The sequence below is a fragment of the Pagrus pagrus genome (assembly GCF_965226575.1).
Source record: "Pagrus pagrus genome assembly, chromosome: 5".
NCBI classification, from domain to species: Eukaryota; Metazoa; Chordata; class Actinopteri; order Spariformes; family Sparidae; genus Pagrus; species Pagrus pagrus.
Window position 1 is genome coordinate 19993133 of NC_140189.1, and position 27110 is coordinate 20020242.

General features: G+C 41.1%; 4 protein-coding genes across 4 annotated transcripts; 1 reads left to right on the top strand and 3 right to left on the bottom strand.

Annotated features, from left to right (window-relative positions):
* Nucleotides 1-115: 115 nt before the first annotated feature.
* Nucleotides 116-6223, bottom strand: ddx41 (DEAD (Asp-Glu-Ala-Asp) box polypeptide 41). Its single transcript, XM_084352626.1, has 17 exons — nt 6043-6223; nt 5179-5274; nt 4653-4803; nt 4428-4502; nt 4257-4317; nt 4042-4178; nt 3858-3930; nt 3600-3753; nt 3234-3370; nt 2816-2978; nt 2270-2401; nt 2055-2126; nt 1862-1958; nt 1393-1542; nt 823-894; nt 599-709; nt 116-447 (listed from the first exon to the last, which is right to left on the bottom strand). The coding sequence occupies exons 1-17, from the start codon at nt 6067-6069 to the stop codon at nt 311-313; spliced, it is 1845 nt and encodes a 614-aa protein (XP_084208752.1). The 5' UTR covers nt 6070-6223; the 3' UTR covers nt 116-310.
* A 95-nt stretch (nt 6224-6318) lies between these two features.
* Nucleotides 6319-16076, bottom strand: fam193b (family with sequence similarity 193 member B). Its single transcript, XM_084352273.1, has 10 exons — nt 15774-16076; nt 14177-14455; nt 13386-13572; nt 11275-11493; nt 10729-11140; nt 10435-10618; nt 10069-10302; nt 8458-9514; nt 8283-8358; nt 6319-8168 (listed from the first exon to the last, which is right to left on the bottom strand). Exons 1-10 carry the CDS (start codon nt 15930-15932, stop codon nt 8072-8074), a joined length of 2904 nt encoding a protein of 967 aa, XP_084208399.1. The 5' UTR covers nt 15933-16076; the 3' UTR covers nt 6319-8071.
* A 917-nt stretch (nt 16077-16993) lies between these two features.
* Nucleotides 16994-20991, top strand: mxd3 (MAX dimerization protein 3). The gene is made up of 6 exons (XM_084353957.1): nt 16994-17168; nt 17816-17915; nt 18071-18100; nt 18227-18341; nt 18519-18684; nt 19630-20991. The coding sequence occupies exons 1-6, from the start codon at nt 17099-17101 to the stop codon at nt 19746-19748; spliced, it is 600 nt and encodes a 199-aa protein (XP_084210083.1). The 5' UTR covers nt 16994-17098; the 3' UTR covers nt 19749-20991.
* Nucleotides 20992-22185: 1194 nt separating this feature from the next.
* prelid1a (PRELI domain containing 1a) lies at nt 22186-27017 on the bottom strand. Its single transcript, XM_084353956.1, has 6 exons — nt 26909-27017; nt 26293-26412; nt 24401-24626; nt 24194-24307; nt 23833-23911; nt 22186-23190 (listed from the first exon to the last, which is right to left on the bottom strand). Exons 2-6 carry the CDS (start codon nt 26382-26384, stop codon nt 23069-23071), a joined length of 633 nt encoding a protein of 210 aa, XP_084210082.1. The 5' UTR covers nt 26385-26412; nt 26909-27017; the 3' UTR covers nt 22186-23068.
* Nucleotides 27018-27110: the final 93 nt, after the last annotated feature.

Here is a 27110-nt window from a genome sequence, read left to right on the forward strand (position 1 = left end):
TTTTTTGGAGTAAAACTTCCCTTTGCATTCTTCTGCTTGTTTTAGCAACTTCCCCCAACACACGTAACCAGCATCACACCTTTAAACTTTGCAAGGAAGAGAATAGGAGATCACAGCAGGTATAGAGGTTTTATTTACAATTAGAGTATCAAAAATGTATGTTACAAAGGCTACACATACAGAGGTATGACAGAGCTGGGCCAGAAAAGGTAAAAAAAAGCAATCAATTTCCTCTGACAGACCTCAAGACTATTTTAGCTGATGATAAAAATACGCTTCCTTCGGTCAGTGACACGACACATGTACATGTTTAGAAGTCCATTGAACTATGAGCCAGGTAGTCTTTCCGCCCGATGTTGGTGACCTGCTTCGTCTGCATGGCCTCCAACTTGGGACAGTCTGTGATACGATGACCCAGACCACCACAAAATGTACAGCCCCTCTCTCCTGTGAAAACACAAGAATCACGTATGTTAGAAACAATTTACAAACACTCCACACTCGGCTCTGTTAATCTCAGATAAGATGATTATGTTAGAAGAACATTTGTAAAGGAAACACAAAGTTATCACAGAGTAACCTGTAAGTGTGAACTCACCTCCGATGTCCAGCATTGTCTCGTCTCCCGTCTGGAGCACCTGGAGGACCGGAGGAACCTTCTGTTTGGCTTCAACTAGCAGGGCTTTGAGATCCATCAGTACTGACTCATCTACGGGAAAAGACAGACGCTCACCGTTAACTTATATACCTGCAAGTATTCTGAAAACCACTATTATCGAGAAAGTGTATTCGATTTTTGTCTCTGTTAGTATTTTTCCTTACCACAGCCTTTATTGATGAACGTAGTGGCAATACCAGTCTTGCCTGATCGACCAGTTCTTCCAATTCTGTGGACTGAAATACGACAATTTTAAGAACCAAACTTTTGAGCAATTTGAGGAGATTTGATGATAAACTTTAAGAAGGCCAGGCTGTTTTTAACAGTGCTGCTAGAGAGTTTTTAAACCCTTCAGAACTTTCTGTACTTCTGCAGAAATGTGACCGTAAATTAACATTCATTATATAATATTTATTAACATTTAGGAATCAAGTTCCTTCCAGACCTTTATAGAAATGGGAAGACCTGAAACCCACAGATCATGAAAGGGAGCTCACCAACATCAAGTGGAAGCATTTTTATATTCAGGAATGGGCCAAAATTCCTCCAAGGCGATGTGTGGGACTTATCAACAGTAACAGAAAACCTTTGGTTGAAGTTATTGCTCAAGATGGTCACACCAGGTACTGAAACCTAAGCTGCTGAACTAACTAAATTTGAAAACACATTTAGACAAAAAAAAAACGTGTTAAAAGATGTTCTAGCAGTACTGGATACATGTTATACCCTCTTACCATAGTTCTCTATCTCCTCAGGCATGTCATAATTCACTACATGCTGTATAGCTGGGAAATCCAGACCCTTGGAGGCAACGTCTGTGGCTACTAAGACATCTTTCTTTCCTTCTTTGAACGCCTCGATGGCTTTTGTTCTTTCTTCCTGGTCTGAAAAATACACAACAAATGTTGTTACAAAAACAATCTTTTGCAAGACAATGAGGAATGGAAACATGACGAAAGTGTCTGTGGTGTCTTCCATGGAAATGTGGTGCAACTATGAAGCAGAAGTGGTGACATTTGCAGCCAGGGTGACATCTGGTGGCAATGATGAGCAACTACAGGGATGCTGAACAATAAGGCTGTGGACGTAAAGGGGCTTTGAGCACTGGGTTTGACATTCCTCTATACAAACTTAAGCTCTTCATGCACTATAACTAAACGCTGATTGCTGTGTTGTAATGATTACAAGAGAGGTTTTGCAAACCTTTTCCTCCATGGATTGCCACTGCCTCGACTCCTTTAAGCAGCAGATACTCATGAATGGCATCTACGTCAGCCTTCTTTTCAGCAAATATGAGCACCTGTCAATATGAAAATATAATATTTTGTAACATCTGACATGTCTGAGTTATGGGTGTTTGGAATATGTCAATGTCATAACATGTGAAGGTACTGACAGGAGGTGGTGTTTTCTGGAGGCACTCGAGCAGGTACACCATCTTGGCCTCTTCTTTGACGTATTCCACTTCCTGCACACACGCACACACACGCAAGATACTTATTATCATTTTCATTTCACATAATTTTTCGCATCAGTGGCTTTGTAAATTGTATGCTATGAATTTCACTGAGTGAGACAAAAACCTTTCATTCAGTGAAAAAATGAACATACCTGGATGACATCCAAGCTGGCAGCGCCGGCCCTGCCCACGTTGATAGTGATGGGTTTGACCAGAGCACTCTTGGCAAAGTTCTGGATCTTCTTTGGCATAGTGGCACTGAAAAGCAGGGTTTGCCTTTGTCCCTGGACACAGAAACAACAAATTATTGAACTGAAAAAAAAAGTCCACCAGCTGGAAGATGGACTTCGCCCAACTATGTTTGGGAGTACTTAGATGATGGTGATGAAATATGCTGCCTCTTAAAGCATCAGGACTGTATAAAAAACAACTTTTAGTAGTGCTACAGATACACAAGTAAGAGTTTGTCTGCATCTGCATGGCCTAGTTCTGCTCGAAATGTACTGACCAGCAGATTTTAAGGACAAATTTAGTAGAAATGCCACAATAGCTTTCAAGTTTGTAAATTAAAATGAAGTGGTGATTGTGTTCAACCAGCTAAAAATAAGAAATTTATGTCCATCTTTAAGTGTATCATCTAGTGTGCGGCTTATTTGAAATTGTGTTAATGACAAATATTATGCAGAGGACGATCTCACCTTGAAATAGGAGAAGATGGTTCTGATGTCTTCTTCAAAGCCCATGTCAATCATCCTATCAGCCTCATCCAGGGCCAAGTAGCGGCAGATGTCCAGACTCACCATCTTCTTCTGCAGCAAGTCCATCAGTCTGCCGGGGGTTGCGACCATCATGTGGACGCCACTGTAACCAAGAGGAGACACAGATTCAGATGGAAAATGACCCTAAAAAAACATTTACTGCTTATATTTTCAAAATACTATATTAATGTTCGTAATGCATTTTGTCGTAAGCTTTTCATGCTGGTCTATTTCCTTGCCCTCTGAACGATTTATTGTGGCTGAATTGTGCATTTTTGCTCATCACTTGTTCATACTGAAATTCTGGATAATAGACAGAAGCAGATTGTTTTTCACTCAACTCTTCACTCATACTTACTGTTTTACTACCTCCATCTGCTCCTTGACAGACATTCCTCCGATGCAGAGGGCAGAGCGCAGCTGAGGCGCTCCCTCCTCCTCCAGCAGCTTGCAGTAGTACTCGATGATGCCGTGAGTCTGCCTCGCCAACTCTCGCTGGAGCAAAGGAGAGAGTATTAAAAATCAGATATGCTTAGTTGCGAAAAGGCAAGCTTGCTCAGAGTCGACGCCATCTGTTTAGAGTGGAAACAGTATAGTTGTTTGTGCCTTCGGTGGTCATGCACAGTTCTAAAACTTATTCAAAAGTTTGGAGGGAGACTCCTAAAGTCCCCCATTACAATGCAAGCTGTCTCATCGATTAAATAGTTTGTCTTGTATGTCTTACCGAGGGACAGATGATGAGTCCATACGGTCCCTCCCTCTTAAAGAAAGGCAGCCTCTTCTCCTGCTCCAGGGAGAACATGATGATGGGCAAAGTGAAGACCAATGTCTTTCCAGAACCGGTGAAGGCTATTCCAATCATGTCTCGACCTGACAGACTACAAACAAACACTGTCAATTCATAAACGGTTTATATTTACTTAACATACGTGATACATTCTACAATCCATTTTAAAAGTGTATACCCATTTACTGTACTTACACTGTAGGGATTCCTTGAATTTGAATCGGTGTGGGATGCACAATGCCCTTCTTCTTCAAACCTTTTAGAATTGCTGCAAAAACAAACAGATTATTTGCCAGTTGTTAATCACGTTGCACTACCAAATTCTCCGTACAGGCGGACAGTGTATTGTTCATGTGCTGGAGACGGAGTGCGTTGCAACCTGGTGGAAACTTCATCTCCCTGAAGCTTTTGATCGGAGGAGGGATGCCGTCTCCATCAACCAGGATGTGAAACTTTTTCCTGACGCGCTCATGTCGGGTGTCCGGCATGTTCAAGATGTAGCGTGGAGCTTTCCAGCTATAAAAAACATTCAGGTTAAATCAAACGTTTAAAAAAAATGAAGTTGCTTTGGTTTTTCACTGATGCCGGACTTACCTTGTTTTTATGGGATCGTCATATATGATACCTTTGGCCATTTCCTTCACAGACATCAGAGCTGACAGACGAGAGAGAGAATTAGTTATGCAAACGTTTAAACATCTAGATGTTTATCAGAACAAATCTGATTGAGAATTCAACATGGCTTCACAGGAATTTGAATTTTACCTCTGCCCTCGGCAACGCTCTCAAGAATCTTCTCTTCCTCCTTCAGCTGTTTCTCCTTAGCGGACTCCTTACGGGCTGTAAATACAAAAACACAACACACGTGAGACATCAGAGAACCATTATGTTTAGTGAGTAGCGTGATAACTATATGTCAAGTGAGTTGCAGGGTGAAAAGAAAAGGGGCAACAATCATAATCCAGAGTAGGTTGTGTATGAACTCGATACCTTCTGCTTTTTCCTTAAGGTGCTGATGCTGGTCGAGGAGACTGACATTGGATCGTGGACCAAGACCTTCATCTTCATCCCTCTGCTCCTCCCCACTGTCTTTCTGATCCTCGTCGACCGCCTTTCCTCGCAGACGTAACATCTTTTGTAGCTGCGAGGTACACGTTCAAAAAATGCATTAAAATTTAATATGTGGTTATATTTTGGGAAACCAAAATAAAATTTTCAAAACTTCTACAATGTTAGATCACTCTATACCCTACCAGCGCCATTTTGTTCCAAATTTTAAAATCTACATATCTAACCGCGTTGAACTTACTGAGATTATTTGTATGCAAGGTAACATGATGAGGGCAGGCTTTGCTGTGACACTGACGAAGAAAGTATACAATGGAGAAAGGTCCCGTCTGGCCATCATCTCTGATCTGCTTATAACGTCTTGACCCCTATACCAAACCACTGGATCTGAATGGTGCATCCTTTCTAATTTCTGAAGTGTCAAAGATGCCAGCGGACAGTAACTTACCATTTGCTGTTTTCTTATTTTGACTGGAACATACGGAACATAATCATCATCCTCCGATCCCTCTGAGCCAGATCTGTCATCCTCCCCATGGGATCTCTGTACAAGCACATTGCATCTTTATCAGTAGTGTTACCTTTTTCGTTCCCTTCTACAGAGGTTACACCCACATTCAGCCAGAATGGCCTTCAAACACATCCACTGCAAGTCCTCAAGAGAAATGTATGCATATCATACCATGCAGGAAAAAAACATCAGGTACAAAAACAGATTCTGACACATTTTAGCTTATATCAACATCATATGTAGGATATACACTCCTATAAAAGGGCTGTTTCAGTGTAAACTTTGCAGTTTTTTTTGCAGTGACAGTTGTTTAAGCCTCGCTGCTTTACACTAGCGTCAATTAGAAACATCATTCTAGCTGATATTGATGGAGCACAGCAATTGTGCCTTTTTAGCTGTTGTTTTCAACTTAAGAATGTTATTAATGAACTAAAAACTGTCTCAAGTGTTATTCTAAGTCTGACACAACTGCAGGTCAATATTTCTGAGATCACTTGCAACTTTTGTGCTGTGAAAAACGTCACAAATACGTATTGACCGTGGATGTCGTAGCATTTTGGCTAGTCGTTTGTGTAGCTTTCGCAGTTTACATATTCATATAAATGTAATTACAATTCGCATATTATTAAAACGTTTAAGTTTCACGTTATCTATATATCTGTGTCCACGCTTACAATAATGTTAATGAACGACATAAGAGTGATGAAGGACACTTAAAAGCTTAGCTAGCTAGCTAAGTTTAGCTAGTGTTAGCTTGTGCAACCTCCTCATAATGTGAACGACAGAATACGCTTAACTTACCTTTTTGGGTCGATTTTCGGTCTCCATTTTATTTTTTTAATAAAGTGACGTTCTCGACGTACTAAAGCCACAGAATTACCGACCAAATACCCGACAAACAACTCAATAAATATAGCTAATCCACATGTTTACACCACACAACACAGGGAACTGTGATACTGTACGGGCCGCTGGAAGGGTCAAACCTCATCGAGGCGCAGCGTCCAATCATTGCAAAGCGACTCAGTCAGACCGTGCAAAGGATGTTTCATGGGAACCAAACTAAAAAGATAAACGTAGAAAGCAAACACCACACTTTATTTTTGTCAAAACTGTATTGTTTTAATCTTTCTGAACGAAAGATTTTTCACAGTATCAAAAGTGAATTTTAAAAAAAGAAAAGCCAACATACACTTGGCTATTATTGATATAGTATAAATCTACATTCGAAACATTAAGATAATCTTCTCTAATTGTATATAACCTGGAAAGCATCAGAGATGTTATATGAAAACAAAATCTCAGCACAGATTCAAGAAAGAAATTATCCATCTCAATGAAAGCCATCAGCTAAAAACATGGTTACTGGTGTCAATCTCAAGCTCTCGTCCCATAGGTATCAGCTCTTCAGTGATATTTCTCATTGAAAGATTATCAAGACTTGGACTTCAGACAGGCTAGCTGAGGCACAAGGTGCCACCAAGATCACAGTACAGGGAAAAGAGTAGTATGGATGAAAATATATCTCACACACACAAAACCCCCAGAAACGCATGACAAAGGCTCAAAAGGGCCCAAAATAATCACTCAGTATGTACAAGCATTGAAATTAAATGCGTCAAACAATGTGTGATGGTTCCAACATTAAAATGAACAATGCACACTGGTGTGACCGTCACTGCTGGGATATAGGACTTAAAATAACAGTTCAGGAGTGAGAAAACTGTGGTAAAAAGACTTTCTACTACAGATGGCAGAGTGTATATTGGATATCACTATAAAAGAGAGAATTGTTTAAGATTAACACCAAGGGAGGATTGACATTGAAGCAACTGACACATTTAACTTTGCCCGACACAGGACTGGGGAACAGTATTTAGATTTTTCTGTTCTACACGTCATGCATGGGAACGTATCTGCATGGTACTTAATTGGATTTGTATATTTTTTAAAAGCATTCTGTGAGCCAAGTGTTAAACACGGTAAATCGATATTTTCCTACAAGGATCTATTAGCGTCGTCGGTGCACTGAAAACTGTCAAACATTCATGTGTTTTTTAACATAATTTCATGATCTCATACAAAAAGGCAACAGTGTAGCAGGTAGCTCAAGTGTTTTCAGTTTTTTCTCATCGACTGCTAAATAATTTGGTGATCAAAAATAAATAAAAGTATTCCAATGGAGAAGATTCACAATCACCAAATGCACTGCAGTCTGCTCGTGAGTAAAAATCAATGCAATTGTTGCCACCATTGCTCCGTGCACAAGAGGAGGGTACAAGTGTTTTTCTGTAAAATCAGGTCAAAATGTCATCTTGTGGTCCTTGTTGAAGGTTGTACAGCAGAAGACAAACGGTCTCTAGTGTCTACTAGTGAGATTGGTGTCGTGGGTGAGAAACTAGCAATGCAAAATGTCATGTACGATGAGCACCAAATTGAACCGATTGGAATTCAGAAGTTTAACAACGTTAAAATGTCTCAGATTTGTGATAAAAAACATTTATTTCATGTAAGGTAATTGTTTACATACTACATACGTAAGCACATGGATGCAGTGGATTCAACAGACTTTTTTTTTCCATTTTTGCACCTCTCATTTAGTGAACATTGCAATAATAGCAAAGGGTAGAGCTGGCCTTGAGAATGATCCCTGGCCTGTCAGCCACAAGTTATGTTTCAGTCTTTTGAATGGAGAGTATGAATTTGAACCAGGGTCCCTTGGCTTAGTAAGGAAGAGAAGAAAACAGGGAATGAGAGAAGGCCTCAGGCCAAATAGGGCTCTACTGAAAGAGTTTGTGGTGTGGAGTTTTTTCGCTGGCACTCATCCAAGTTATTGAGCTGCATTGGAAGGAACCTTTTTGAGGCTGAAGTTGGACCAATTCACTGCTACCTTCTGGCGCGTTTGTTTTGCAGAATCCAGACAAAACCTGGAGAACAAAGACAAACAAGAGGAGGAGGAGAGAAGGAATGCCAAGTATTAGTGATGCCATTAGTCAATGGGACAGTTTAGTTTATCTTCATACAGGCTTTTTTAAAACTACCTTTTAAAGTATTCCACTTCCCGATCAATCTCATCCATTTCTGTTGGATCCACGTCTTTAGGGAGAAAAACGTCATCTGGGGAAAAACAATAAAGATGAAAACATTAGCTAAAAACATTACAGACTAAGAAAAACAGAATTTGGCATATACATCGCTAATGATAGTTTATTGTACCGATAGCACTGCTGGATTTTTCACCCTTGTTCTTGTTCTTCTTATTTTTCCCCTTGGATTGCTGGTGTTGTTGCCCATTTGCTGAGATGGCGGGGTGAGCTCTGCTTTCCGAATCCTGCTCAGTCCGACCTCCCCGTGTCTCCGTGTCACCTTTCCCCCTTTGTGCATTCGAGAGGCCACCGTTTGCTCCATTTGTTGAATGTTTGGATGCTCTACCCTCCTCCGCTTTCTTAGGCCCATTTCTCTGGTTTTCCGCACAGTGCTGGGGCTGCTTGTTCCCAGCCTTTGAGCCATTAGAAGCCATTTCTTTAGACTCATTGGTTTTCTGTATTTCATTCCCGGAGGCAGCTTTGGTTGATTTGTTGGAGTTTTGCTCCGACACAGATTGCTCCTGTCTTTGCTGCTGCTTTTTATTCTTCTTTGACTTTGCACCACCGTTCCCAACTGTTGTGTTCTTGGGATCGGGGACGTCCTCCTTCGATTTAGCAGTAGCTTGCGCTGGCACCTGTGGCAAACTGTCAGATCCAGTGGAAGTGCATCTTTCTGGGGACCGAACCCTTATGAGCTTCGAGAGACTGGGGGTAGTGTGCAACCGCTGGATGTCCTTGGACCCAGCAGGGACCCCTGATGCTGTGGTGGTATTAGGGGACGACACAGTGGTTGTGTCCTCCCATCCGTTAACCAGGTCAAGGTGGTTTTTAAAGGATCCCAGTGAAAGGGGGGCCAGGTCAAGGTCTATCTGCTGCAGGTCAGAGGAACCATTGAGATGAGACAGTAAGTGGTTGCCCTCCAACGTGGCTGCCTTCTTTGGGAAGTCATTGACATCCAGATTGAGGTCGTACATGCTAAATGAGGCCCGGATTGAGTCTTTGATGGTGTTCTTTATCTCTTCGAGCCGACTGGTGAGGAAACTGTTGACGCGCTCAAGCTCCAGCTGAGGCCAGTCAAGCAACCGACTGGCTTCTGAACCATCAGGGATGGGCTCGTCGACAGGCTCAGATGGATCGGAGTGGGGGTCACTGCCTGCAGCACCCATGTTGCCCTGCTGAGCTTTTTCCTGAAACAGAAATGGTACAGGCTTGACAGTGTGAACAGCTACCGAGAGAGTTATTGAGATAACTTTTCGGATATTGACCAAACTGTATCTGTAGCATTGAATATCAAAATTACTCAAATATCTGGTCAGATTCATAATCTTGTTTATGTATTCTTCAATTAGTTAGCTCCTGATTTCAAGCTATGCTCTTTAAGATTTTCATGATATCAAACCCCTTTTTTGATAATTACAGTCTGTATTTTCAGCAAAGCCATTCAATGGGTTTATATTATGCAATTACCTCTCTATAAAGTAGTTTTCATTAGTGGCAGAAACCACTCATTTGTAACAAAACACAAGTATTGCATTGGTACATGTGTCTACAGATAAGGGCTCGCCAAACCTTTTCAATTCTAGGGCCACGAGCCAAAAGCAAATGCCTATTGTATTGTATTGTTAAGATGCAAAATAGTACTGGGATCCAGAGTTCCCTTAATTGACTGACTTCCAATTTTGGCCAGCAGGCGCAGCCCTGCAGTATTCAATGGAAATGGATGGAGAACAAAAAAGCCCACCTTCTTCTTTTGTTTGTGTCGTGCCCTTTTGGCAGCCTTGGCACTGTTGACAGGTTTTGGCTCAGAACTGTTTATGAAGTCTAGCAGCTCATCTACATCCCGGTTGTCGATTGCACCAGCCACCGTCAGTTCTGAATCCTGACGCTGAGGCAGCTCCTCTTTACGCCGGGTCAGACGTGAGCGGAGCTTCTCTCGGATCTCAGCGTAGTTTCTGCTTGTTGGTGCAGCTGGAGGCTGTAACCACACAATATTTTACAATATCTTTATTATGTCACCTGTTTATAAATGTTAAACAAGTACATCATAGCAAAAGGGAACACCTAATTACTCTTTATAACGATGACAGCAACAAAAAGTTTCAAGTACCGCATTGTGTCCAAAGAACTCGCAGTAGCAGCAGTCGCAGTACTTCCCGTCCTTCTGGTTGGTGGACGAGGAGGCACAGGAGCTCCTCTCAGAGCTGCTGTCTTCGTCCTCCCCCTCCTCCAGCTCAGACGAAGGGTGGCACAACGTTCCATTCGTCATTTTGTGCCCCTTACATGCCTGGTCCCTACAAACAAGAAAGACTTTACTTTAGCCCATCAGATTACTTTGTAGCTAGAAAGCAGTTTCTCCATTCAAAATATTCAACAAAAGCAACGTTGAGATGTTAACACTAACCTGCAGGCCCCCGCTGTCAGATGGCCTACATTTGAAGTAGCCACCGTTCCGGCACTGTGTCCATTACAAGGGTGGTTGCAGCCCATGATAGATGTGCCCAGTTTGCTGTGTTGTGTGTTCACAGCAGGAATGTGGGAGTTTTTGCACGGGCTGGGCTTGTGGACAGATGTTGGGCTGTCTGGACTGGGAGAGTTGAGTTTGGCTGTAGGACCGTGGAGGTTTGGTACCAGCGGGGAGAAGGGAGCGTGGGCTGCCACACCTGTGCCAGACGAGGAGGTTACATGACTGTGCTGCCCAGAGTTCGGCTTTGGGGGCAGGAGTGAGGAATGCTGGGAAGAAAGGCCAGTGGGACTGTTGGGGGGTACTGACAAATCTGTGTGTTGATGGTGGTCACTGGGGTGGAAGGCTTCACCTGGAAAACAAAAAACATGAATGCAAATGACTTGTGGATCACAAACCATGAGTCATCTCTTTACATGGTGCATTGGTTTGTGTTCTGGCTCGCAGTTCACTTCAGAGCTGGAACAGTTAATCGTTAAACATTACCTGGTGGCGTTGGTCGACGGCACATGGTCTTGAAGTGCTTGGGAGTGGTCTTACAAAGGTCTGCTGAGGTAGACAGGGGGTTCCCAGCAGAAGATCCACTGGAGTTCTGGGATGACGGGTGACTGTAGGGACAGACTTTGGTCCCCGACGTTTTAGCAGATTTCCCAGGCGCTTCATGAAGACCTCTTTTCTCATGACAGGCTGACCCTGCTGGTATACCTGGACATGGAAAATAGGTTTGATGAATTTGAAAGGAGCTGATGGATGACAACTGTTACGATGGAGGGAAATACCACATTTGATTAGAGTCATGCTGTCCAACACTAAAGCTTGGTTCTTGAGCAGAACTACACAAAGTAATACCATTTTGTTATGCTATTTGGAGGCGTGTTTAGGCATGTGTAACTGTCCAATGTCTCATTGCTATGAGAAAGAAACCAGCATTGCAAAACATTGTAGCCCTGAAGGATAAAGTCATTCTTTGATCACCAAAATAAAAATGAGAAAGTTGTACCACGACATTTTAAATCTTTTAACGTACTCATTTCTGTTGTTTAAAAAATGTGATCATATCTCTTACTGGCAATCATCCATCCAACTCACTGCGACTTCATGCCAACATTTGCTATGACTGATAATAAAGTACATGAAGCTCAGCTCAGTTCTCACCCAACCTGAAAAATGTACATTTGTTTGATATTTCACCAGCAAACATCCAAATAATTGATAATTGTTCACCAGCAAACATCCAAAAACCTTACAAATGTATTAAAGTACAAAAGGGCACATACAGGCACAGCTGCACTCACTGAGCAGACATGCCACTACTTTCACTTACCCTACTTTAAATGCAATCTGGCAACATCAGCCATTTGCTAAACTAGAAATACTACCACAGCTATGCACCAGGTGAACTCTGCAAAGGGGTTTGATGAGAGCCGAGAAACAGGAAGAAAACAGACAAAAGCAAAGGGCATAGGAGTCTGAAACGCTGTGCTTCCTATTTTATATACAACTGTCCGCCTCAGTTTGAGTGTGTGTTTCCATTTTCTTTATTAATTGTTGGGTATGGGTAATGTTTTTGTATCTTGGTTCAATTATTTGCAAATTTGAGCAAATCTTTGAGCATCCTTTGTGATAAAACTTGCAACGAACACCAATGTTTTTTTCAATACATCAATTAACATTAAATTCTAAAGGACATTGAGCGTCTTTTCTGCATTAAAGTGAAGTTTTACATGAAGCACTTTGTAGCGGCTTCTTGTTTCTTGTTATTGTCAAGTATTATTCACATTTTAAAGTATTAAAACACAATGTACTGTACAATTAAGTGCGTAATATTTTCATTCTCCATGAAATGCTAAGGAGATGTGTATTAATTCTAAATAATTCAAGAAAGAATCCCAATGCATGATAGATTATTACTTTTCACCACCCCTACGACACGCTTATGATGGCCAATGTTTGAATCTTCATTATATTGAAAAGCTGCAAGTCCATGCATGCTACACAGTGCATACTTACAAGTTTCATGAATCAGTCTGTAGTCGCCCATTATTTGATCAGTATGATGCACTTACTGAACCTAGTCCATGTACATTTTGCCAGAATATTTCTCGATGTTTAGGCAGACAACTGCGACCACAGGGCTTGATATTTTATAAATGATGCCCAAGTCATATTCTCTGATTTACTTAAATCCTTTTCATTTGAAATTCTGTTATTTTTACACTTATCTCCACCATCTGAGAGCACCTGGTAGTTTTGACAACAAGCTTATCTTAAAACATGATTCCACCTTTAATAATGCCGAGCTCTGAGGACCTCAAAAAGTAGAGCATTGTAAGCTTTCACAAGATGACTCTTTGTTCTTCTAAACCATCGCAGAATAACGCCTGAACAAAGCAGCTAAAAATGTATCACACTTTTATTGCTAAGTTAGTAAGCTCTCAAGCCAGCCGTCAAGCTCGGATTCAAACCCAATTTGTGCCCATTTCACACAACTTAAACTCACAACACAGCCTGAAATGTAGGTTTGTGATGTTTTAAGTGATTACTGTCAGTGCCATTAAATGTTTTCTGCAGCTCTCTTTTACCCTCTGACGACAGACCTTGTTGCGAGTGTGAAGAAGTGTTGTGGTTGCAGTGTTCCCCTCCGTTGGTGTGGGCAGAGTTCCAGAGACCTGACAGTTTGTGGGCTGACAGGAAGGAACTCGGGTCCCAATCCACAGTACTTTGCTCCGGGTAACCGTTCCCACAGCTCTGGGACTTACAGGAGGAAGAGTGTGACAATGGTACCTGAATTAAAAAACACAAAACAAAAACAACAGGTTACTCACAGGACTGTCTACATAGACCTACGTATCAAGTATCTACCAATATCAGCTTGAGTGTGCGTGACCCGACGAGCAAAAACATCTAAAAATGATCAATCAATCTCAAGTAAACAGAGACCGTAAGCTAAAAATAAATCACTGCTACTCTGTTGCTTTTTTACTATTTTTAACATCTGCAAGCTAAAGCCAAATATCAACACTTTGTACAGACCATGTTCGTCTACAGTCAGGTCTCCAGGCTGATTATACAGAAAGTCTTAGAAATTTGCATTCCATGTAAAGCATTTCAACCAAGAAAGCAAAGGTAACAGCTGCTGTAGCCTTACATTTGCCAGAGTCACAATAACAAACCAAGTTACTTCTAAAGAGAACAGAACTTGCGAAATCCAGGGTGACAGTAAGATTTATTTAGTAGGTACGCCCATGCTAATGCAATGCCTTGTATGATGAATAGTGATGAGATTACCTCAGTCAGCACAAACCAACACAGTTTAACCAAGAAGTAGTAAAAAGATGTGGTGAAAAGGATCCAGACATATGACCCAAATCAGTCCACTTTTATTTACCGGCGTCGGCTGCTCCTGGGTGCTCCGCCTCTCCTCCTCTTCCACACTCTTGCAGCAGCTCTGACAGATCCACAGAGGCACCTCTCCCAGCAGGGACTGAGACAGCGAGGGCACCGCGTCAGCAAGCTTACGCCCCGGCGCCTCCCGCAATAAGGCCTGGGAGAGTGCAGGGACGGCATCAGCCAGCTTGGTCCCGTGGCCCCCAGGGAGTCCGTTTACGGAGCTCGCTCCCCAGTCTTTAAATTCACGGTGGCACAGGAGGCAGCAGGTGTGCATAGGCTAGGTAGAGAAGGAGAGGACACGTATTAGGCTCTGATTAAAACTGTGATCTGTGACAAATCATTATGTTAAAACGCTAGGAGAAAATTGGATTAAATCGCATCAGATGAACTACACACATACTGATAAACATGTGTGTGCTTAATACACCTGGGCGACAGTTTATTAGGTAGACCAAACAAATGCAGACTAATGCAAAAGTGATGCAAAACATCTTCCAGTTAAGTCTGTAACTCTCTACAAAAGAAAGAAAGATAGATAGATAGTATTTTGTGCAGCTGTCAGTATTTTCTGAATACTGCATCAGTCTATGACACAGTGATAGACATTACATTTTAGAGATAACCATGTTTGCACAATTACACAAGCACAACACAATTATTCCCCCCCCCCAAAAACATAAATATTAAATAACTACTATATCTCTAGTTGTGAGACGGGCATTTGCACATGTGGTATAAAATGTAATAACTCAATCCAAGCGGCAGTCAGGTTGGTAGTAAGGCTCAGAGGTCAGATGTAAGGTTAGCTGGCTATAATGCTACAGTGCAGCTGTACAGCGGTTACCCTCGACTTGTAACGACACTAACTCCGAGTTAGCTAACGTTAGGCATCATTGGATGAAAACTACATGCATTCAAACTTTTTTCCTTTGGCTCCTGTCACACTCCGATAGAAGAGTGTGGTACGGCAAAAAAAATATAAGTAGCGTGATAAGTCAAATAAACAACTCGAACCATGTTTGGGAGTCAGCTACCCTAATTATGAACCCGTTCTCTATTTCAGCTAACTAGCTAGCTAATTAGCTAGTAGCTGGTTAGCCGCTGCTGGCTGAGTGGTTCCTGTAGCTGGGTTCAAGTGTAGGCAGTAAGCACGTTTGCAGCACGCTAGCAGGAGATGATAGCCCGGCTAGCCTCGCTGGCTAAGGTTAGCTAGCTGGGCGGATGAAGAGTTGTAAACGCTGGAAATGGGACGACCTGTCCGAGGCACAATGTCACCTGTCCGGCAGGGGAGGTGGGCTGCAATGCTAGTAGCCACACTGTCTAAAAGCCGCCTCTGCTGCTCGCGAAGTTGAGCGCATTATTTATTTATTTACATATCAAACGACGTGAGAGCTCTGCATTTACGAGTACTACATAAAGATAAATATAGCCTCCAATCAGTCGGCGGATGCATACAACTTCACCCTCTGCAGGATCCAGCCACAAAAAAAAATAAAAGCACAATGGAGGATGCTTGGATTAGCAGAGAGGTGCTAGCTCGGAGGCTAGCTAGCCTATTTTAAAAACAGCGATTGGCTCGCTGCTAGCTAACCTACCTGGTTCGCCCTGGTAGTGGCCAGCCTATCCAGCCCAGCATCTCCGCCGCCACCGCCAGCTGCATCGCCGGGAGAGCCTGGGCTCTTCGGTACGGTCTGCTGTCCAGGCACAAGCTCCTTCTGGGCGACTCCTTGCTGCTTGCTTTTCTTCCTTGCCATCACAGCGGTGTTTATAATACGCTTTGGCCAAGTTTGCACCAGTTTCGATTATTTTGAGAGCACACTTTCGTTTCTTGTCGGACCTCAAAATGTTCTCTATCTCCTCCAGTCAAGACAACAGTCAATATGGCGGAGGACTGGCACACTCAGGAGTTCATAGGTTAAAGATACTGCTGGCAGAGCGACTTCACTCCCGCATGGAGAGTACAACTGAAACCAGATACAGACAGTGAAGCAAGGCGGCGCCATATTGAGTAAGGGCAGACATCTCCTCCCACTTTCTTCTCCGTATGAAAAGACAATTAAACAGGCTTCACTCCGGCCATTCAAACGACTGTTTCAGAGAGGATATTTACTGAGTGAGCACTATTATGTTATGCTCGCGAGATTGCGTTTATATCTGTAATGCGGCCATATTATGCTTTCTGTATGCAGTCTACTGAAACTACAGTCTATAATGTATATATATAAAAAAGACATTGCTAGAAGTGGGCTGGAAATTAGGTAAAGATGTGTGTTTTTTTCCGACGGGAGAGTAAAATAAAAGATAAGTGTAATAATAACAAATATGTAACAATACAACTTTCCATAATTAGCTGACACATTACTGTTTTATACAACGTGTGTTGTTTTAGGTTTTCATAAAACAAGGGGAAAATATACATAATGCCAATGTGAATGTTAAGAAATATTCGCAGCTGTTTGAAAAATAAAGGTGCTGTGAGAGGAGAGGGGATGGGGGCTTGACCATGGTTTGACAATGACGTTTTACGTAGGGTGCTGATGCCTTCACTGCTATCGGAAGTATAGGAATCTTAGCGAAGTGCACACTCTTCCCTTGACATAATGTTTACATCAAAAATGTGTATGACGCTATGTTTATTTAAAACGTGTAATTTAACTTCATCATTGTCATAGTTTTACACAAATAGTTAGCTATCCAACAAACCAAGTGCGAGTCGGATCGTACTAATGACATAACCTTCAAATGTCCGAGCTTACGTGGATCCCTTGAAGGCAGCGCCAGTGTTTCGGGTCCTGTGGACTGGGGACGTAGCACAGACAGCCTCATCTACTTTAGGCTAACGTTACTGACGCTTGCACCGCAGTAGGTTTGTTTACCCGTGGTTGTTGTTATTTATTTGTTTAACAAACAAAAAACAATAATGGAAGGACACGTTTGCAACATCCAGGTGCTGCTCCGGGCCGCCGAGTTTCTGGAGAGAAGAGAGCGAGGTGAGTGTTTTGTGACAACTGTCAGTGTTCAGGGGAGGAAGTTGGTTATTGTTAAAACAACAAAATGCACAATGAAGCGACAGTCAGTTTGCGTGCGGGACACCGCACAGGGGCACGATACGCTGCAAACGCTCGAGAAACCTTCGAGATCCTCGCTGGAAGGTTTGTTTCGGGCGAGCTTTCGGATTTGACTCAGTGACCTACATATCGGTCTCATCTTTGTACTCGATGGCGCCAATCTGCTCCAGTTTGAAAATGAAGCCGTGCGACGCAGAGCGCTCAGCGCTGCGACTGAGAGGGAGGCAGAGAAAAGCAACGCTACGAGTTACATTCACCTTTTTTGCACACTGTTTTGTGCGTTTCTGTCCGAGAGGCTGCAGAGTCGTGTTTTATAATGGTGAACAGGGAGTGTGTGATGGCGCCAAAACCCAAACACAGGAGCGTCCAGCTGATGATGCCGGTGACAGCAGCGGGGTTATTTTTGTCCTCCTCCTCTTACAGCTTAGGGGGATATGGCAGCAGATCTGTAGCACAGGTGCTCACTTATGTCAACAATAAGAAAACCTTTATATATACCATTTTATATACCTTTACATTGAATTTCAAACTGTTTTGTAACACAGCTGTGGTGTGTTTCCCCTGCACAGAGGCAGAACATGGATATGCTTCAGTCCAACCCCTCAGCCCAGATCACTCTGACAAGAGGAGCAAACAGAAGAACAAGAAGATATCTGCAGGGGGCAATAGGTGAGTACATTACATAACCGCTAACTGACAGGAGGGTGTGGTTGTGTGGAGACTTTCAGTTCTGATAAAGCACCTCACAGGCTGCCATTGTTAAGAGCATTTATTGTCCTGCATACATCAGAGCTAAACAAGCTGTCTCTTTCTCTTAACTGCAGGTCGGTTCACAACGAGCTGGAGAAAAACAGGTACTTCATATTTCGTTATAGGGGTGTGCATCATAGAAAAATACACTTTCTATGGTGGATCATAGTGATCGAGTTAACGCCCTGTGTCCCCTGCATGTATTAAACGGTGTTGCTTGTGCTTTGCAGACGAGCTCAGCTGAGACACTGCCTGGAGCAGCTCAAGAAGCAAGTCCCCCTGTCATCTGACTCGATGAGGAACACCACCCTCAACCTGCTGAGACGGGCCCAGCTCCACATAAAGGTACACACAACACTCTCATATCATTGGGCTGCTACAAGCTCTGGGTGAGGACACAGTGTTCAGGAGCATCTTCTTCTCCTCAATAAGATGCCGTGTTCCTGTCCTTTTTTAATGGTGCGTTTGCTGGCAGTTGCTCGGCTGCGTCTCAGGCTAAGTTTCTGTGCTTTCACCTTCCAGAAGCTGCAGGAGCAGGACGAGCGTGCAGAGCAGATGAAGGGCCGCCTGCGCTGGGAGCAGAGAGAGCTGAGGGTTCGGCTGGAGCAGCTGCAGAGGGGCTCGGAGAGGATGAGGAACGACAGCCAGGGCTCGACCATGTCCTCCGAGAGGTCCGACTCCGACAGAGGTACGTCTCCGTGCTTCGATGCTAAAAGCGTGTTCACAGCTTTTGTTTCAATATTTTAGATTCAGGCACATTGAAAACATCCTAATTCTGGTCTTAATGGGAACTGGAACCAAAACAAGGTTTTGCAATGTTTGCAGATATTTACTGAGTAGAACGATTCGTAGCTCGCTAATGAGTCGATATTACAGTGAATCAGTCTTTAAAGGAATCTCATTGTGACAATATGATATTTTGTTATTATCTTACAAAACTTTGCCGTCCAAATGAGTGATTTTCAGCACGATCACATCAAAAGTGAAAATGAGCTGTTTCACACTTCTGAAGAGTTACGCAAAATTGTTTGGCCTGTCACAATAACAGCTTTTTGTGGACAGAACGTTCCTAACAATATTATTGTCATTTTGAAATATTTTTATGTACTGAGTAATTAATAATATATGTTTGTGTTTAATTAAGGATCTCCATTAGAAGCACATGCATGCAAGAGAGCATACAAACTATTTAAAATGTGAAAACAATCCAGCAAGCAGAGGAAAGGGGTAAAAAAACAAACAAAAAAGAAAGAAACACTTGACATATGTAACATATTGATAACACTAACGCAAACTAACTAAACAGACAAAAAAACACTTAATTGAGCATATCAAGATAAAGTAACACATGTGGGGGTATGTGCTGATTTAATGACAACAGCTTAACATTGCAAGTACACCCCTTCAAAGAGCAGTGAACTTTTAAAACTTAATAATATTAAGACATCGGAACATGAGGAAAATGTTCAGTATAAAAAACAAAACAAAACAAAAAGCAATGAATGAAATGGACTGATGGTCAAGGGTATACTCATTCAATCCTTAAGTTGAGTAATTAAGTTTGTAAGTTCAGCGTGCCTGTCGTCATATTTCCCTCTGCTAATGGATGGATCTGTGCTGTGTCCCCTTACAGAGGACGTGGAGGTCGACGTGGAGAGCATCGTGTTTGACTGTCTGGACTCTGACGGACTGAGCATTACACACACTGGTGCAGACCACTGTTACTCCAGCATGGACAAAGCGTGGCTATGACGGGAGTCAAACCGACGGTCACTCGTTCAATGTCACCAGGTGCAGGAGGAGGAGGAGGAGGAGGAGGAAGGGGAGCAAACATTCCAAAAGACAAGCGAATGGAGGACGATGTTACTGTACAACTGAACACATTTCTGTATACAGGAGGAGTAACTTCTGACATTCTCTTTTCAAAACACGTCAGACTACAAGCTAAACGATTATATGAATGAGCTGTGTTCATTTGCACTGAATAGCAGTTAAAATCACTGGGCTGGGATGGATGTAACGTTACGCATACATGTTTTTCTTGCATCAATCGTAAATGATGTTTTTTTTTTTGTTTTTTTTTTCAAAGCCATGAGGAGTCTGTAATTTCCACTGATTCAAACTGTGCTAATCGTTCTTTTAAAATCCAAATAAGGGCTTTTTGTTCAAAACTCTTAACTTATTCTTTACTACAGTATGTCTGTACTGAATTCTGCCTTAAATCAGATTTGGTTTAGTTTTCCATACAGCTTTTCTTTAGCACTAAGTTCATACTCCAATTATGTCATGTGTAGCATGCACTTAAACATTAATCCGTGCTATCTTTTTGTATTATTGTTCCATTATTATGTTCAAGTTCAGTCATGTATTGTTATCTTTTCCTTCTGTTGCACAAAACATCCACACGTTGCACTTCTTGTTTTGTCTCAAAAAGATTGTGGGTATATCAGATTGAAAACAGACATTAACTAGTCATTTTTGCACATTTCTATCCGGCAGTTAAGTTCACTGTGCCAAATGTTTGTTTGGTCTGTTGGTGCACAATTCAGTCTGCAATCAGGTGCAACAGTTTTGATACCTGTATTAGCGAGAGCGTATGGAGAGAGGTCTAATGACAGTTACAGTTCAAGTCACTGCTAATGTTTCTTAGAAGTGTTCTTTACCACGACTGTACACTTCATTGCTTCAGCATTCGTCAGTATAAATGTTAAATATGCATGCGGCAAATTCACCAATCAGGCAGGTAATGTCCACTTGTAATGATACTTATGCTGTATTACAAGTATGTATCATATTCATTGCTATATATTTAATAACTGAAGGTGCTTTTTTTTTTTCTCCTTCACTTTTGTATATGCAAGATGCCTTATTATCTTTTAATGTTATGTATGCATTCATCTGTCTCTCTGCCCAGTAATATTATGTAGCATTTTTTTTTTTTTTTTTTACTGGTGTAAGCTTTTTTTTTTAATTAAATAAATATTTTCTATATTTATGTGCCGTCTCCGATTGTTTTACTAATGAATTATAATGATGAAACCAACCTTTTATGACTGTGAGTAACGCCTGCGTCTGACCCATCTTCACCAGTCACCGTCGGTGGTAAGTACTTTTACTCAAATACTGTACTTATGAACAAATATGAGGCACATTTGTGTGAGTATTCTCTTCTCATGCCACTTTATATATTGTGTTATTTACTCAATTACATTATCTTACAGCTTTGATTTCTATTTACTTAAGATTTTTGCTCACATAACACACAAAGCACTTTTGTTATTGACTGAACTACCCTGAAGTACTGCTGAAAACATTAGTTGATTAATACATTGACAAAAAATTAAGTCATTTGTCATGTAAAAATATTTCACGGTTCAAGCATCACAAACTTAAAGATTTGGCACTTTTCTATTTGAGTTTATTTTTAATAACATTTGAAGTATTACTTGGACAAAGACTCTATTTGAGCATTTCTCACTTTTTTCACAATTTTTTACAAAATAAACAATTAAGAAAATAATCAGTAGATTAATCCATAATAAAATAATAATTAGTTACTGTTGTATATAAAATAGTTCAATATTAGCGTCACCTCAACAAACTTCAACAGCAAGTCTTACTTTTATATTAAAGGGGCATTATGTAAGTTTTTTAGTTATATAATCCTTTATATTAAAAAAATCAAGTGCTAATGTCAAGACTTTAGAAGTACTGTGTATCTAAAACTCATGTTAGTTCCTCCAAACTGCTACTCTGTTTATCAGGAGCTCTGTCTGTTTATGGGCCTGTAAAACTGTTACTCAGTGCACCTTCAGTGCAGGAGTAATAATCTGATGATGCAATATTGTGCTGTCTTATTATATATTGTAGTAAAGGGCACCACATTTTCATTTTAAGTGCATTTTCTTGATTATACTTATAAACTTTACTGAAGTACCATGTTCAATACAAGACTTGTACTTTTAACAGTATTCCGATAGTGTGGTGTTACTTTTACTTAAAAATAAAATATGTTTTCTTTTAGTTTTTAGAGGTTGTCGTAATTGACAAGAATAAAAGGAGTCTTAAAATTAAACATAATTTCATGTTGCAGAAATGTCTTTTTAAATCATCAAACAACCCCTCAGATTTGTCCTGTAACTCCTTATGTGGGAGAGAAACCCCTTATTGTTCACATATGATCACAGCATGACGGTTACAAACAAACTGTCCATTTATTGACAAGTTGATTTTTGATTGATACAGTAAGAGCACATAGATGCTGGGGTTGTTTAAGCTGAATGTACAAGACAAGGCATCACTTTTGCCTTTGTACACACATTTTAAATCTAGGTGGAGACACTGATAACAATTGCAACCAGATCTTACCACAATATCAAGAGTGCTACGTTTCTTATCAAGCTATGACTGTCAACAATATGGACCCTTCTTCTTCAGTCAATGAACTTCAACTTGAAGCAATCAGTCTTGGTAGGATGATTAAGGTGTGGTCGGGTGAATTAAACTAAGAGACAACGTGATAGCGACAAAACATACAACTTAAGTAAATCATATACATGGATTTGCATTAATCAGATATTCTGCGCTATGCTTATCTTAGCTCTTGGACAAGAAGCTGTTAATAATACAAAGCAATTACAAAACAACATGACATACTCAAAAGGAACAGAGTAAAAAGCAAACATTGTTGATGGGCACAGAGGTTGAGCAAAGGTCTGAGTAACAGTGTCAGGGTTGACAAAGTGCTATTATCACTTTATGGCACCTGGAGCCATATTCAGCCATATTATTTTATAAGGTCTCTATATGTGGTAAAAAGTGCCGAGATGATCTGGTGTCAAAGGTACAATATATTCAGCATGACACACACAGGGAGGCTGAAACAGGCTCATGAACCCAGCTCAGGCCCTTTATGGTCCACCCACCATTTCAGTTGGATGCTTCCTCACAGAGGTGTCTACCCATTACCGGGATCAGCTCGTCTTACCCCAGCTGAACCATGGGGGGCAGGGGGACAGTTAAATCTGTCCCAGTGTCACTGGCAAAAGAACCAATGATCTATAATATGTGCTTCACACATATTGTTTCTTTTGGGCTTGTGAGGCGAGGTCTTTAGCCTTCTCCTTAGCTGCCAGTGCCGTCTCTCTCGCTCGCTCTGTAGCAGTTTCTGCTAAGGTTCTTGATGGAGTTTCACCTACAAGAAGTCAGAGAAGTAGAAGTGTTTGTATAACAGGGTTCATACAGCTTAAGAGTAAAATTCAAGCACTTTCAAGGTACCTAAACACAAAAATGTCCAGACGTTGAAGCTTTTATGATCACATCTAAATTTACTATAAAGTTTACAGAATCCATTTGTCCAATAATCAATGTCATTGTCACTTTATTTTACCAGCTGTTCAAATTACCATTGACTGTATGTTTTGATCATGATTATTTAGTTACAGCTAATTTTATCTGCAGCAGACAACAAGTATGATGATGGAATAGTTTCATTTTGAATAATCAAAGATTTTAGGTTGATCTATGATCTATTGCTGAGATAAAACACCAGATTATGTTGAAAATCCTGCATTTTTCAACCTTGAATCCTTAACGGTACATATTCAGCCTTTAAATACTTTGTATGACCCTAATATATTCAATTAGTTCCAGCATTTAATGTATTACAAATTACTGATGTTATCATTATGACTGGCCTTCGCCCTGTGAGCTGGATTTGGCCCCAGTAGCCCCGCAACCCCCCGAAAAGCGGCAACACCCCGCGACCCCAATAGGGAAAAAGCGGAAAGAAAATGAGATGAGATGAGATGAGATGAGATCATTATTGACAGTTTACCTTGCATTTTGGCCAGCACATATTCAAAGCCTTTCATGGTCTTTGTAACACTGGTCTTGAACCTTGCAAGACCAAATTCCTGGAAAGAGCAGACATAAAGTCAACCAATATATAATAAAACACTTCGAGAACAATGTGTCAACAACCTATAAAACACATCATCACATCTTTACCGACATTCAAGACACCTCAGGTTCTGTCATAAATCATTCAGCAGCTGAAGTTTTGGCAGACAGCATCTTAACACTGCGTTTTATGTTTCCAATTACAGAATGACAGATAGGTGGGTGAGTCTCCCTCTCAGACGCCACACACCACTTTCCCCGTTATGTACTGTGGTGCTCCACTTTACTCTACTGACCTGAATAGCTCGAGTGAGTCCGTAGACATTGGAAGAAATCCAAGCTTCTCTCTTTATCTCCGTCCAGCTGCTATTCTCGGGGTTAATTTGGTACTCGCACCGCTCTTCCACAGACTGCGGCCGAGAGAAGACAACAAACAAAAGCATAGTGAGGCCCTGTCAATACTTTGAAACACTGAGAGCCTGTGGAAACAAACGCTGCTGTACCATGAGGCGAGCGTGGCTGATGTTCCATGTGAGTGTGGTCATGGTCCTTTTCTGAGGGTCCACTATGGAGTCCTCGATGATGTATGCTGAGCTGGCCATGTGCTTTGGAAGGTACCGCTCCATCCAGCGAGGCGATCGGCTAGTTTTGGTCAACAGACGTCTGGAAATGAGGCAGTTTGTTGGAGTAACCTCCCGGAAAATGATGTCCTCAGTCAAAACGTGGTTACTGTGGGAAAAGAATAAAAAAGCTTTGGAAAAACTGTGTAGGGCTACAACTAATGATTATGTTCAGAAGTACTCCTGTACAGGGTTGCAACTGTTTATCAATTCTAGGGTTTCCAATGTTATCAAAATTGACACCCTGAACATTTGTTTATCTACGGTATTCAATTTTACTATGAAAGTGCGATTCAAAAATTCATATATTTCAAGTTTAATTAAGGTTCATGTCTGCCAGGACATAATATTTTGTGATACTATAATACAGCACTTGTTCTACCAAAATAAACCCATCATTGTATTACTTTAGAGGTCATTGTATGCAACTATAATAATAACAATTGTGTAAACTACCGTACATGAGAAAGAGAAAATCTCATACGTTTGCAACCATACTTCTGTCAATTATTTTCTTCGATCAAATAACACTGATTAGTCAACAAAATGTCAGAACATAGGAAGAAATGCCTGTGACACATTCCCAAAACTCAAAGTGACATTGTCACACTGATTGTTTTAATTTCCAATTGAACAAAACGAATATACAAGAAACTTAATAAGTCACTTCTTGCTTGATAACAAACCACTTAATCAATTATCAAAATTGATGAGAGGTACAACTAATTATTATTTTCACTATTGATTAAACAGACAATTACTTTCTTCATTAATCAATTAACCATTTGGTCTAAAAATTGAAAACTCTCCATCCAAAATGTACTTATTCAAATGTCTTCAAAAGTTTTTTGTCCGGCAAAACTTAAAGATAATAAAATAATTATTATATATCTGCCTGACTATTTCAGTACATCAATAAGAAAACGATCATATATTATCCACTGAGAAGCTCGGACGTGAATATTTTCTGCACTTTTGCTTACAAAATGACAAAAGATTGATAGTTCATTAAAACTTTGCCTGTAGATTTATATTATGTAACACATGACAACACATGTTGTCTGGAGGAACAGTGCACCCGACCTCTGGGTGAAGATGTACCGACATCTTGTACTCGAGTAAAAGCAGCAAAATCATACAACCTTGATTCAAACAAAGTTGGGACGCTGTGTAAAATGTAGATAAAAACAAAATGCAATCATTTGTAAACAAACTACGTTTACCGAGAATGGTTTTGCAAAGTGTTACTTTGCTTGTGAACGACCAAATGTTTGTTAGTTTCAGCTCTGGCTGAATTAATCACATTAACAGAAAGCAAATCTCAACAATTTTGATAATCAATTAATTAGAATAAACATATATTTACAAAAGTCAATGAAGTCAATGACGTAAAACATTAAAGTATACTGTTTCTGTCGTGTTTTCAATTGACTACTTGTGAAGAATTAGCAAATTATCACATTGTGATGTATTTATGTGCTACACAAAGTGCTAACTTGTTCAGCATCAAGGTTGTTTTATGTAAGTGCTCCATCACAGGTGAATATCCTAGAAAAACCATGTATCAGTAACAAAAGTAATTAAGTATCAGCAACAAAATGTACTAGCTGCTAAACAGTAGAAGTAAAACAATTGTGTAATATGCCAATACTGCCACCACTGTTTAACCCTCTCAGTATACAAATGATGAGACTATTTATGCAATCTCATTTGGATAAAGTTCATGCAGGGTCACAGATGAAGCTGTATCCAGACTTCCTCCACTCTGGCCTCACCTGTAGGGGTTGGGATATCGTTGCCAGAAAGCAATACAGACTTGGTCCCAGCTGCTTTTCAGCAAACCTGCGCAGCAGAAATACTTCACCATTGTTCCGAGCGTTTACTCCGACAACAGCCTGCGGAGACAGAACAAACAAAACGTGTTTGATTTGCTGTGGTTATGTAACTAGCCTCAAGTGATACTACACGACCCGAGTGTGACAGTGTGCTATGGTAGGTTTGTGACAATATCGTTCACGGAGACACACATTTCCTGAACTTTCCAGCTAGCATAACGGCTACGTGACAGCTGTCAATCAGATAAAAACATAAAGGCGTATAGTTACCTCAAAGGTACCACGCTGACTGTTCAAGTATGGCTAATAACAGGCTGTTTAGCTAACATTATGACACACACACGCAGTAATATTCAAACACTGAGGGGCTAACATGAGAAATAACGCTCCTGTCACATTTGTCACGTCCGCACTCCCTAGTTAGCTTCCTCGATAGCATGAGCTAGCCTAGCATGAGCCGAACCCTGTGAATGAACGGCAGCGTGTGACCCAGTTATCTTTGACCGACATTCAATACGCGAGATGATGAGCTCATTTCAGGCGCGCGGACACTTACCTGTACAGCGAAAACATTCAACAGATGAGTATTTGCATTGTATAGTCCTGTCGGGATGAACTTCTCCGGGCGGACACCTATGAAACATGTCAAACGTGACTCGGACTGAGAGAAGGTCAAACAGCGACGTCATATCCGGTAGGTAGGTGGCGCAAGTGCGATGTCCACTCTGAACACTAGAGGGCAGCAGGTGACTGCAAAA

Excerpts from the sequence above, each read along its gene's own strand:
- ddx41 (XM_084352626.1), bottom strand. The coding sequence starts at position 6,069 with ATGGAGACCGAAAATCGACCCAAAAAG. Across the intron at positions 4,503-4,652 it reads CCTTAAGGAAAAAGCAGAAG|CCCGTAAGGAGTCCGCTAAG; the intron begins GTATCGAGTTCA and ends TTGTATTTACAG. Across the intron at positions 2,979-3,233 it reads CAGATGGAGGTAGTAAAACA|TGGCGTCCACATGATGGTCG; the intron begins GTAAGTATGAGT and ends TCTTGGTTACAG.
- fam193b (XM_084352273.1), bottom strand. The coding sequence starts at position 15,932 with ATGGCAAGGAAGAAAAGCAAGCAGCAAGGAGTCGCCCAGAAGGAGCTT. Across the intron at positions 14,456-15,773 it reads CCACTACCAGGGCGAACCAG|CCTATGCACACCTGCTGCCT; the intron begins GTAGGTTAGCTA and ends TTCTCTACCTAG. Across the intron at positions 8,359-8,457 it reads AAAATCCAGCAGTGCTATCG|ATGACGTTTTTCTCCCTAAA; the intron begins GTACAATAAACT and ends GTTTTTCCCCAG.
- mxd3 (XM_084353957.1), top strand. The coding sequence starts at position 17,099 with ATGGAAGGACACGTTTGCAACATCCAGGTGCTGCTCCGGGCCGCCGAG. Across the intron at positions 18,342-18,518 it reads GGGCCCAGCTCCACATAAAG|AAGCTGCAGGAGCAGGACGA; the intron begins GTACACACAACA and ends TTCACCTTCCAG. Across the intron at positions 18,685-19,629 it reads GAGGTCCGACTCCGACAGAG|AGGACGTGGAGGTCGACGTG; the intron begins GTACGTCTCCGT and ends GTCCCCTTACAG.
- prelid1a (XM_084353956.1), bottom strand. The coding sequence starts at position 26,384 with ATGGTGAAGTATTTCTGCTGCGCAGGTTTGCTGAAAAGCAGCTGGGAC. Across the intron at positions 24,627-26,292 it reads CGATATCCCAACCCCTACAG|TAACCACGTTTTGACTGAGG; the intron begins GTGAGGCCAGAG and ends CTTTTCCCACAG. Across the intron at positions 23,912-24,193 it reads GACTCACTCGAGCTATTCAG|GAATTTGGTCTTGCAAGGTT; the intron begins GTCAGTAGAGTA and ends TGCTCTTTCCAG.